This window comes from Pezoporus occidentalis, unplaced genomic scaffold, assembly GCF_034315485.1.
Source record: "Pezoporus occidentalis ecotype Australia unplaced genomic scaffold, CSIRO_AGI_Poc_V1 ctg252, whole genome shotgun sequence".
In the NCBI taxonomy this organism is placed as follows: Eukaryota; Metazoa; Chordata; class Aves; order Psittaciformes; family Psittacidae; genus Pezoporus; species Pezoporus occidentalis.
The window spans coordinates 18,395-31,293 of record NW_026914416.1 but is presented as its reverse complement, the minus strand read 5'-3'; the positions used below and the strand labels follow the sequence as shown (position 1 = coordinate 31,293).

At 39.6% G+C, this 12,899-nt stretch overlaps 1 protein-coding gene across 4 annotated transcripts in view; it reads left to right on the top strand.

Annotated features, from left to right (window-relative positions):
- Positions 1 to 12,899, top strand: part of LIN54 (lin-54 DREAM MuvB core complex component) — a 40,547-nt gene that overhangs the window by 17,576 nt on the left and 10,072 nt on the right. For 3 of the 4 annotated variants that reach the window (XM_062623410.1, XM_062623411.1, XM_062623412.1), the window contains exons 2-5: positions 833 to 1,551; positions 6,227 to 6,347; positions 9,154 to 9,299; positions 10,861 to 11,016. In XM_062623410.1, the coding sequence (XP_062479394.1) occupies positions 868 to 1,551; positions 6,227 to 6,347; positions 9,154 to 9,299; positions 10,861 to 11,016 (1,107 nt within the window). In that variant the 5' untranslated portion in view covers positions 833 to 867. The remainder of the gene's footprint in view (positions 1 to 832; positions 1,552 to 6,226; positions 6,348 to 9,153; positions 9,300 to 10,860; positions 11,017 to 12,899) is intronic. The other variant, XM_062623413.1, reaches the window with a different exon arrangement.

The following is a 12,899-nucleotide window of genomic DNA, read 5'->3' as shown; positions in this document are numbered from 1 at the left end:
TGCTGAAGGCTTTTTTTTATATATATATATATAAATAAGTCACTCTTACTTAGCTTAGAAAATTCTGTTTACTTTCACAGGGGCTGTTCATTGTTTTGTGTTTAGAACACATTTCATTTGTTTAGACATTATATTTTCTTGTGAGTAGTGAGGGGAAAAAATGTTGAGCTGCGCTTTTCATGGCCAGTATAGAGGAATTATCTGTCCGTCTTGGAAGGGCAGTGATTTGGTGGGGTCCTGGGGTAGGCAGGCTGCTGATTGAGCTTGTGGGGGAGTTAAAGCATCACTAGACAGCTCTTTGTTTTTTGGAGATTTCCAAGGTGAGAATTTTGAAAAAAGTGAACCCATTACATCAGGTATCGACAACAAGTGTCTTGAGGCAAGACAACCTGCGTGACAACCAGTGTTGACATGTGTGAGAAAAGTAATTATCATCTGTTGGAATATTAAAGCTGTTTAGCTCTTGCTTTATATTTCAGTGAGCTTGACTGTCTCAGAACAAGGTACCTGTACCTTGCAGGGGATGACGGGCACAATTACTGCTTTGTGTACTGTGTTAACAAGAGTGAACTGGTAATCCACAGCAAGTCAGTGCCTTGATTTTATTGCAGTGGATGCTTTGAAGAGGTTTGATATAAGTTCGGAGAGTAGATTCAGCTGAATGTGTTATGGTTTGATTACGTTTATTTTTCATTATATCCCTTTTGTGCATGCACAGTACCTTTAGTCTGAAAAAATTTCTCCTACTGTATTTTCTTCTTTGGTAATATTATTCATAAAGCTTTGAAAATGTATGTTTTCTGGAAGCCAATAACTCTTTAAAATATTGCAGTACCTGCTCCGGTCATCACTGCCACAACTGCTAAAATGGAGGTGGTTTCAGCGGAAGTCAACAGCTTGCTCCCTGAGGAAATAATGGACACTGGTATAACTCTGGTGGAAGATGACAGCATCGAGGCGGTTATTGTGTCGTCGCCAATGGGAGACTCTATTCCCATGGAAACGGAACTGGAAGAAATAGTGAGCATAAGCTCCACCAGCGACTCCCCAGCTACAGCCACAGTCACTACAGAATCAGTTACTGCACCGAGCAATCACTCGAGCGACACAACAGTGAACACAACCCCAAAAACTGATGTGAATGCAGTAGTAAAGCCTACCTTTCCAAGTGGCCTACATAAACTTGGTGCTCAGACCCCCGTCACTATATCAGCCAATCAAATTATTCTGAACAAGACTGCTGATATTAAAATAGGCAATCAGAATATTAAACCAGATGGGCAAAAACTAATTGTAACAACTTTGGGCAAGTCTGGCCAACCTATTGTTTTAGCATTACCCCACAACCAGCTCCCACAAGCACAGAAGGCTGTGTCCCAAGCCCAAGGTGGAGACTGCAAGGTACAAGGCCAGCAGATCAAAGTTGTTATTGGAGGTCGATCGGAAGTGAAACCTGTTGTTGGTGTCTCATCTTTGACGCAAGGAAATCAGTTGGTAAATACTGCATCCCAGCCTTCTGTTTTGCAGACCCAGCCATTAAAAACAGTACAGGTAAAGTGAGCTGTGCTGATGAAACATATTAAAAACAATTTTGTTGATGCGAATGTGGTCCATTTCCTTCACTGAACTGACACCTGGTTGCTTTCAGCTGTTGCGTTTATTCCTTGTATTAACAAATACAATGCTACTCTTAGCCTATGCTTTCATCTGTGGATGCATTTACCATTTTATGACCTTTTACTTCTAGCTACTGTCTATAAACTTGGGATTTGCCTCTGAGAAAGTGAGCTATTAAAATTCAGTAAGTTGAAGAGAATTTTCCCATTATTAGAATTTTATAAAAAATTTCGACATGCTTTCAGGAAGACTGAATTGGACCCTATATGCGTGTTCTTTATTCTGCTATTTGTCATTAGGAATTCTGTAGCTTCCTTAATAGAAGCTGTTACAAATGGACTTGCATCTAGTTAATTGCAGTTTGAGTGAATTAGTTGTGCTGTGGTCTCTTATTAAACCTTCACTTGTATTTGCAAAACGAATTGTTAACACCCTTCATTACTTTCCTCTTATGAGGAGAAAGTAGAAATGAAAAGCAAGGCTGGTTATAAGTTGGTTCAGTTGGTAATAAGTACATGATACTGCAGGAAGATTATTACATTAGCACTTCCCAGGCAGTGCTTTTCCCTGTAACAAATTATAGGGAAAAGTGAAGTATCAGAGGTACATATTATATGGAGCTAGGTGTGAGATTCATGGTCTGCCCTATAATGAATGGCATGCCTTGAGTCCCTGGCTTAGAAAATGAAGTTGGGCATTCACCCCATCATCTTGGACATGCCTCTTAACCTTTCAGCGAGTAGAAAAAGGAAGCTGTGAATGCCTCCCTGACTCCCAATGGTCTTGTGTATCGTATCTCTTGTGGCTATGTGAATGGGGTATTTTGGATAGAAGGCAGCACAGCAGTTGGACTTGGTGTTGAAAAGTGAATTGGTAGAAGATTAGTTGACAAAGACCTCTCTTCAGTTCTCCTTGCATCAGCACTGTTGCAGGGGCTTTGCTGATAATTAGAAAAATTCAGTTAGCCTTGCTCTAATTTAATTACGACGTTTGAAATCTCGGCACTTGAGAAAAGGTATTGATAGAGTTGAGCACATGTTCCTTGGAATCTGGCTTCTTTGATTACAATTTTAAAGGTATGAGGCTGTGAGATGTAAAATGTGACAGGGCCATGGGCTTCATCTATATCCAGAGGTTTGTTACTGTCCCTTGGCAGCTTGTCCTGATATAGTGGAAAACACTGCCTTGGATGTGTGGCCAAAACTATTGAGTAAGTACATCTGCTTTCAGCCTATGGATCCTGCCCGTGTACAGGCTTAAAAACAATGATGTGCCTGCTGGTGTACTACTTCAAGTCCAAGTGCATTAAGCAGGAGTTAGACCTTGCAGGTGACTCTCAACCAGATTTCCAGACCCATTGCCATTGCTGTCAGTAAGCTAGTCTAACTTGAACTTGTCTTGATGTGGTAACTGGCTCTGCATTTAGTAGTTATGTTTCCATAGTATTGTTGCTAACATGGCAAGACAACCGGTTGCTACACCATCATTTTTGCTTTATGTCATCTTTGGAAAGTGACATCATGCACTCCATAACCTCAAACCAAACTCCTATTCCTAGCTCAATTTCTTAGTTTTCTCTGAAGTATACCATTCTCCTATTTCTAGAGTCCATGATTTTTCATATTATGCCAAATATATATTACATAGGGTGTGGTTACATTGACAAGCTCCCATGAGATCATCTAGGGAGTGCATTTATAGTATGTTAGCTCCTTTGTGGTAGCTGACTGTGTGGGTATTCAATCCAGCAGTAATGCAAGATATGCGTGTTCCTTTTTCTGTATGAGCAGAACATGATTTGACAACAGAAAACAAAGACTGGCTGTAGAAACTTGCTACTTCATCTTGTTCTGTGTAGAGTATTTAGGAAGACATGAATTTTTCTTTAAAATACAGGTGCTTGCAGAAAAACCTCTTCTGAAAGGGGAAGAAGGTTGGTGTGTTCTTTTAAATGTAATAATTTTCTTATAGGAGAGCTTGATGCCCCATGAAATATTTTTGCAATCTTAATTGCATGGGCAGAGAAATAATACTAAGCTTCCTGTGATTAGTACAAGCAATGGCAAAGGGCTCTGGAGAACTTGCTGTTTCTGAAGTATCAAAGGGGCAGTCTGTCATCTTGATTATTTCCTCTGGTTTCTCCAGTCTGTACTGAAGTGGGTAGCAAGTTTCCTGCTGATGCCTAGAAGGCTTTCACAGGTGGCTGGGGAGTTATAAGCTCCAGTGGCAAAAGCTTCAGAAAGGATGGCTTGGCAGCAAGTAAGGGCAGGAGTACATTGCCTGCACTTGTGAGCCAAGGGGGCTATTCCTCACCTATAACCAATCACATCTGAGTTTTGCCATGTTTCCTGAGCCCTGAGGAGACTCACTCATTTGTTAGAGCCCATTCTTTTTAGACAGTTTACCCAAAAAGTAGGAAGGAATTTATCTGAGGACGATATTGCAAATTGAGTCTGAGGGAAGCAGGGCTACTTTCCGTGGCTTGGGATTATTAGTTTTCTTTCTGAAGTACTTCATGTTAACAGGTGGCTAATATTTTATATGTACTCATGTAAGTCATTTAAACATATTTATTGACTGTTACTGGGAAATGACTGCTGTTGCCCAGAGCTGGCTGTTGCTGCTGGATGTTGATCATGTTCAGAGCCAGACTTTGCCCTTCCTTCTGAGAGTAAAAGCAATAGTAGTTGAGTTACAGTACCTTAAGGCAGGGAAAGATGAATTTCAGCAGAACAAAAACCACAAATCAAGCAGATGAAATGTGGGGAATTTGTCAGGAATTAAGACGTACAAATTTACAAAAATATTTGCTGATAAAATGCCTGCTCACCTATCAGCTCTGTACTAAGAGAACTGAGTCCTTGAAACATTAAAATGGCGTTGAGTAAAATCCGCCAACTGGGCTGTGAATGAAACTTCCATCTTCAAAGAAGTTACCTCTCAAGGTTTTAGTTAATATGTTTCCAAAAAGAGTATCTTTTTTTGTTCTTGTTTCATTTTAAGCCTTGACTAGTATATTACTTGACTTTATTTTAAGCATTGACTATATTATATTACCTATAAAGCAGCTAATGTGGCTTGGGTGCAGCATATTGGGGTAAATCACCTGCCATGATCTGAGTTTCCTCTGAGGACCACTTACTAGTACTCTTTTAATTGTGAAGCAGCACATGGTTTTCTTTAAATTAGGTCTTTTTCTCTGTCACTGCTTGGTGTCAGAGCTGCTCATTGCTGGCTTCCCTTGGCTGAGCGCAGCTCAGGTGTGCAGAGGTGGTGTTTGCTTTACATGGCAGGCTGAAGGGATCCAGTGCCATAGCATGAGGGAGCCCTGGCTTCCCTGTCTGTGCTGTGAGTGTACTGCTGAGAGTTGAAACAGCCTCATTTGCTCTCTTTGCCAGGCAGCTGTGGAATTTGTTATGTGCTACCAAATACTTCAAATGTTTTGGTGTTACTCTGCTGTAAAGTAGGTGTTTCAGTCAGCAAATTCTATAAGTAGAATAGGGTTTTTTGTAGGATACCGTAACATTCAGCCTGCTCAATTGCTTCATTTAAGCACCTGCAGCTTTCTCAGGCTGTCATCTCTATATCTTTACATGCCAGTGAGATTTCTCCAGTTTAGCTACTTGATTAACAAAGGTGGTTCTGTGCCTTTGGGAGGTTGCTTACCACGTGGATGCCCATGTCATGCCTCTCTGATATTGCTTGAGTTGGCAGCTGCTGCCCCTGGGATGTGGCTGGGTTGTGTGGTGGAGGAGAAGCAGTATGGGCCCGACCTATGGGCTGAATAAGTGTAAGGGCTTCAGTAATACCTTCCAGTACTCACCTGGATTCAGGGAGGATCCTAGTGATAGTCTGCATTGGCAGGCAGCCTCTGCAGTTATATAGAAACTATTAGGATAAATGCATCTGGTAGTTAATTTCTGTCAGTGTGAAAAAAGGGAAAAAAGTCTTGTTTACGACTTTTAAGACTAACAAAACCCTGCTTATAGACATTTAAGTTAATCTGTCACATTAAATTGCACGTTATGTGCTTCTGGGCCAGCTGTGTTTCAGGAGACTGGATCACAGAAGTAAAATTTAAAAAAAAAGAAACCCTTGTGCCTAGATGTAACAGATTTGTTCTTGACCAGTGAGTACCCAAAACTTTCAGGGACTGATCCACATATTTTGAGAACTGCTTCCCCATTTTCAGAGTAGAAGTGTGCTGCTATGTCATTATAGGCCAAGAGATGTTTTGGACTGCTAGTTGTCATATTTAAATAACTTAAGGAACAAATTTTGTCCTGTTTGGCTAAAAAGTAGTAACTTTTACAGTTTGAAATATTGAGAGCTGTGCTTTTGAAGAGGTTTGCACAGACAGATATCTTAGAAAAAAAGCTGTAAGGGATTTGGCTATCCTGCTTTAGTGGCTGGTTTTCTAAAGTGGTGTGGATGATATCCTTGTTCTCCCCATAGTGAGAAATGGAGGTGAAATGTGAGATAAGCAATTATTCTAATTATGTGTGCAAGTATTGCCCTTTCTATTTTCTGATGTACTTGACAATGCAATAATTCAGATCCAGAATGCTCAAGTTACTTTAGATTATTATTTTTACCCTCTATCTTTCAGATTGCAAAGAAGACCCGAACCCCAACCTCTGGCCCAGTGATCACCAAGCTGATCTTTGCAAAACCAATCAATAGCAAAGCTGTTACAGGGCAGACCACTCAAGTGTCACCAGTCATTGCAGGTTGTACTAGTTTGACTTGTTTTGCTTTACCATTTTTAAGAGCTGTTCAGAGAGATGATAACTGTAGAAATTTTTCTGTCTCAATGATTTTAGTGCAGTTTCTGTTGAAGTACCTCAAACAATTGGAGGGGTGGAAATCAGCAGAGAATTTGTAGGTAGAAGTAGATAATGTAGGTTTTGGTACCTTTACACTTATTTAGATTTATCTTTGTGGTTGTGGAATTTGATCATTTTGCTTTTACTGTAGGATGCCTTTAGTTTCCAGATGTTGGGGAGGAGAAAAGAAATACCAAAGGCTATACAATAAACAAAGTATTCATAGATAAATTCTGTAAATACACAGTAGGGAAAAGGAGGCACCTGCTTGTGTATTACTTTAATCTGCTTTTTGTTGGTCTTAAATGTGACAAATGTAAATAAAAGGAAAAATGTTTGAGTGGAAAAAAAAGTGACCAAAATCTGTGTTTCTGTTAGAGTTGCTCACCTACTTAAAAAATAAGCATTGCAGAAGAGTCTAAGAAAATAATTAAGGCAAATAAGAAATGGGTTGTCTCTTAGGAAAACAAATCTGTTTGTGTCCTTTAAAGAAAAAATCCCACAGTACAGTCATTTATTATGTCAGTGGGACTGATGTGTCCCCTGTGAAATGCATCATTGCATGTATGCAGGTAATATCTTAGACATGTCTAAATTATTTGAAAAAGACAAATGTAGGAAGCCAGAGTCATCTTCAGAGCTTTGAAGGATGCCTCCAGCTACTTCCATATTGACTGAACCAAGTAGGCCTAAATTTTTTCCACATATTTAAACGGGTTTTTTTAAGCCTCTAAGAACTGGGATTTGAGCTGGTTTTAAAAAGAATGCAACTGTCTCCTTATTCAAAACATTGATGGGCACATAACTGAAACATACTCTTTTCCTTAAGTTGTCAGGCTTCCTTGCACCCTGATGCCTGACTTGTGTTTCAAGTGAAAGAGGGATTCCCTCTCCCACTCCCCAGTTTTTCTCCTTTCTGAAACAATTCCCTACTAAATGTACAGACCTGTGAATAAGAAGATTGGTTCACTGTGTTTATAAATATCTGAGTTCGGCAGTTTGTGTATTTGAAAAAAATACAACAAGCCAAAGCAAACAACAACAAACTAACAAAAGAAAAAAACCCTGAAATGAGCCATTTGAAGCTGCATTACATTTTTGTCTGGCAATACGTGAAAATTGGTAAACAGGAAGGAACCACAATAAAAATAATACTAAGGAGAGCATGTTTTTAAGTTTGTTGCCTCCAGACTGAAAGGAAATGTGCATAGCAAAACATACCTACATAATACTGACAGGCAGGTATGTTACAAAATAAACAAACTTCCAGCTTTTAAATCTTGGAAAATTGAGAGTACAGGTTCCTGTTCCTGTGAGAGAAGCATCACCTAGGAAATGCTTCTAATGGAGGTGGATGTCTTTTTAAACCTCTGCCTTTCCTCTTGCCATCCTGAACAGTCATCACAGTTTGCTGGTTTTGAGAGGCTGACATTATTTTGGGGAAGGTATTACATTTGTGTGTTGTGTTTTAATTTTTGTGTGCATGCTTTTATGAATCTGATAAATTTTTAATTGCTCTGGAATTTCTGCAAACTGAGGTGGAAGTTGTAAATTTGAAAGACTTGTCAATATAAGCAGCCAGGTTCTGTTTAGGAACCTGATGCCAAAGGGTACAGAGGGGACATAGTAAGAAAGGGAAAACCGTCACCAAGACGTAAATGGTAAAATTCCCACACTGACATTTTTCATGTTGCATGTGAATTAACAGAGCAAATAGTTGCCAGCAGCTGCTACTTAGGTTGCATAAAAGTGAAGGTTATTTTTGAACACATAGACTTCAGAGGAAGGCAGCTTTCCGTAAGGATAGTGCTTTCTCTTGTTAGTTGTAGTTGACTTAATTGTCATGCCACTGATTGGATGAAAAAGTTATGCTGGTGTTTGTTTCTTATTTTGATAAAAGTAGTACAAGAGAATGGGTTACAGAGAAGCTGTAATAGAAATGAGTCTGAGCTGAAGTGCAGCAGAGCAAAGCTCAGTCAGTGGTCAAGCTGGAAGTATGAAAAATAATAATAATAAAATAATGATAATTAAAAAATGTTTCCCACACTGGGAGTTTTGCAGTATTCCTAAGACATTTCATGATTGGAGCCGCTGGTTTTGATGTTTAACCTTTTTCGCTGTTGTAAAAGCAGATCGTGTGTAGAGTTACACCACCACCCACATTTTCATAGGAGTGTCATATTTTCTGTTAGGCAGTGAAAAAAACACCAATATGGAGAAGACAAAAAATACTTAGATTTGAGCATAGACAGATCAAACCCTTTTTTCTTGGTCACTGTAACACAGCTCATTTCTGATGGCTGAGGATTTTAAAGGAAGTACCCCCCACAGATGCTCAATTTTTCGGTACGTTGGCGTTAGCCCAGAAGGTTCCTAGGAAACTGTCAGCTGGATGGGTGTTTGGGCACAGGGCAGGGTCTTTGGAAGGCTGTGTGCCTCAGTATGCTGTCCTGACTTTAAAGAATTTTCGACTTAGTATCACAGAAAGATCAATGTATGTTTTGGGAGTTTTTAAGAACAAGCTGCCATTTTTATTTTCAATAATGGCAGCTATTTTATTCTTTGTTGCTAAATATTGCTGATGTTCTTCCTACAATGTGATACGCTCGCCAGAGTATTAACAACTGTACAATATGCAGAGAAAAACTTTGCTTTAAAAATCAGTGTAAACAGGGATAACTTGAGCTGATGATATCTTCGTTATTTATAGGTAGGGTTCTTTCACAGTCTGCTCCAGGAACACCACCAAAGACAATAACGATCTCTGAAAGTGGAGTCATTGGATCATCTTTGAGTACAACTACACAGCAGACACCAAATAAAATAGCTATTTCGCCACTCAAATCCCCTAATAAGGTAAGGGTCTGATTCTGGCTACAGCCTTCTATCCCTCCTGCACAGTTGTCTGAATGGAGCTCTCTTCGTCTTTGCTACAAGCTGTTTATGATCCCTCTACTCCTGTCGCAAGCCATAATGCTCTGCAGTAATGGCTTAAGCTAAATTTTTGCAGTTGGCTTCCTTACTGTGTTTTTTAGTAACTGTGCATTACTGTGTACTTTCCCATTCTTACCCTGTCTTGCCATTCCCTAAACATCCATTCCAAGAGCAACCGTTCTCTCTTAACCAAGTGCTGAGAGTTTTTGTCTTTTTTTCTTAATGCCTTCATAAAATGTCAACAGGCTGTTTAGGAGGAGGCCTCAATGATGTTAATAAGTCAGCACATAGTAACCATTCCCTGCTGCTGCATAGATAATTTAGTCTTCCTTAATCACATCTGAAGTGAGAGAGATTTGTGGTGGTCCTTGACAATTACAGAGCTGGAAACTGGCACAAGTGGGAAAATAGATAGGAAAGATAATTTATCCGTCATAAGCTCCTTCACAAATAAGTGTCATGGTGATGCTGGTATTTTAGGCTTGGTAAAATTGTCTTGAGAAGAAGAATATTTCTGGAGAAAGGAAAAGTTGGGGCAGGGGAAGATGCATGGTGCATACAAACTAAATATCATATATAAAAATTAGCATAAGAGTAAAGAATTCTCTTAGTTTGGCAATGCTTTAGCTATGTATTGTTATACAAATGGAATGAAGGACTTGTGTTTGAGAGTTATTACTGAGGGAAGCAAGACAAGCAAGAAGTTTAAAGCAAAAAATCTAGAATCAAGATTAACAATGAAAAGACTCTTTAGGGTTCCATCTCAAATTTACTGTGAATAAGTAATTTTAAGTGTCTTTTAAAAACAAATGGTTTAAAAAATTGGAAGTTTTTTTTTTAAACATGAAGAAGGGAGTATAGAACAAAAAGTAGAAAACCAAACTTGGAAGGGATGTGGCTATATAGAATATTCAAACACTGCACTCTGCAGAAATGTGGTCAGATTGGATTTCTGTTGGATACTGGAAAGCAGATTTGACAATACTGATATTCTTATGCTTTGAATGATCAGTAGCATAAGGTGAGATTTTGGGGTTGGTCTTTTTGGGGGGGGGGGGGCTAGGTTGTTTTTTTTTTTCATAGCTCTCCTTTAAAACTTCTTTTTATGATGAAGTAGTGTGGTACTGATTGTAAAGCTGTTATTCAGAAAACCCATTCTTGACAATGCTCAGGCTTCAGTGGGCAGGTTTCCGTAAAAAACAAACCAAACAAAAAACCCAAACCAAATAAAACAGAAGCTGTACTGGCTTTCTGCAGGGGCCTTTTGGCACTGGAAACCAGCAATACCTTGAAGTTTCTAACATGTTTGCTGTTGTTGCACACACAGACCTCTGTGAGTCATGATTAAATACAGTGCTCTTGTTCCCAGAAAGAACACTTTGTACTGGTGGAGATCTGTACTTTCATGAGGAGGGGAATGTGTATGTACAGGATCTTTTATCCTGTGCAGAGATTTAAACTGCATCTTTGTTTTGCCAAGCAGCTAACAGTGGTGTCAGTGGCCTCCCAGCCTCCCAACTCCCCCCAGAAGACGGTGGGCGTCCCACTGAATGTAGCATTAGGACAGCAGATCCTCACAGTGCAGCAGTCAGCACCCTCCTCCCCTGGGAAGGCTATAGTCAACCACACAACTGCCCAGGTACAGACTGACTTTCCTTTGTCTTCTAGCATGTCTCTGTGTCATCACTTGCGGGAAACTTGAGTTGTACCGCAAATTGGCAATGGTCAGTCCCAAGGTGTTCTTGTAATGGTGCCTACTTAAGAATTGGCAAAAGGGTGCAAAAAAGAAGAGCATCTTCAGTCAAGGGGTGCAAACCGTTGCAAATACATGCAAGGGTGTGCTGTCAGAAAGCGGCTTTCCAGCCTGGAAAGCCCCGCTTGGTGCAGGTTCTCATCTCTGTATGCTGAATCTCCCAAGTCAACTGAAAGGCTCCCTATGATATGAGGAAGAGTTCTTTGGGTGGTTCTACCTCTTGTAGCAGGGTTTCTATGCCACTGACTAGGGCTGCTTTCAGGGAGTTTCTGAGGTTTGCAACAGTTGAGTTGCAAGAGTTCTTATGGCAGAGGTCTGCATAAGCAAGATGCCATGGTCTGAGACCTACAGAATTCAAAAATAGTAATTTCCTGTGTCCCATTTCCAGAAAAATGGGATTTATAAATTGATTTGCATTAATGAATGACTACATAAAACTGACCTTTCTTGAAAACTACAGTTTTTACATTTTTCCTCTTTTGTAAACTGAGGAGAATCTTTTTCTGTCTTACTTGTTTGCATTCTTGTTTTGGTAAACTTGAAGTGATGCGTACGAGTATAAATAACCAGAGTGGATATAGCAGGGAGTAGGCACGGTTGCATGTACAGCACCAGACCAGAGACTCGGACAGGTTTTGCCAGTCTCGTCTTACTTTTGCAAATGACAGAATGCTGATATGGGGATGTGAACATGAGTATGATTTTAATTTATTTCGGAGTAAAACTAGCAAAATTGTCTCATTGACATAGTTGTTAAAAGGTTAAGTCATTCTAATGCAAGCACCTGAAGTAAAAAAAAAAAAAAAGAGGTAGCTGTGGGGTATGCATACCAAGGTCTGACACAACACAATGATTTCACCTCCCTTCCCTGGGCTCAAGAACATGCCTTTGGAAGACCTGGCATTCCAATTCTACAATTTTCTGGGTTGTCCTTGGACTGGAGCCACTAGCTTGTGTGGTAGAGGGAACTTTGGCCACACTGGTCTCCCTCTGATAACACTTAAATTGCGAGTATGCTTACAGATAGTCCTTATTTTGAATTGCTCAGGGATGTTAAGGTTTCAGTATATTTAAAAAAAATATCACAAGAAAGAGCTTTCTTTTCAAATACTGGGCTTATTTCCAGTGAAATATGTGCAAATTGATATTTCATTTGTGTAGCTGTTGAAAGCTGGGGAGCTGCGAAGAGCTTTTACTATGAAGTCACATCATACTATCAATCAAATTTAATACTAAAACTTAATGGCCAATACAGTGATGTTTCATATTGATATTAAAAGATACTGAGAATAAAAAAGCTGAGCTCCAAAAGAAGTTAGGTGGAAGGATAAAGAGGAGGAATAAACCAAGGTTTGAGGTTGTCAATAAGGCTAGAAAAAGAGGCTGTTATCAAACTGATAGTTTTGAATGTGCGTAAACAAAAATAAACACTTGATTATTATCAGTTTGTAGTTTGAGAGTGGAAAGATGCACATTCCAGACATACTGACTTCCAGCTGTGAGGTAGCACAGGTCTGCCAAGCTCCCTTTCTTTCCCATCTTGGCTTTTTTAATTAAATTTGTTTTCTTACTCTACACTGTTCTTGCTTCTTTCATTTCTCAGCTGGTACCATCTTTCTCATGTCTTCAGCTATCAGCTTATGGACACTGTTCCATTTGCTTCTCAAGGGCTGCACAGTGATTTCTGTGTGTTAGTCACAAACTGTCTTAACAGGACGTATCTATGTACACAGTGATAAACCATGCCACAGTCCAACACTAACAGTTCT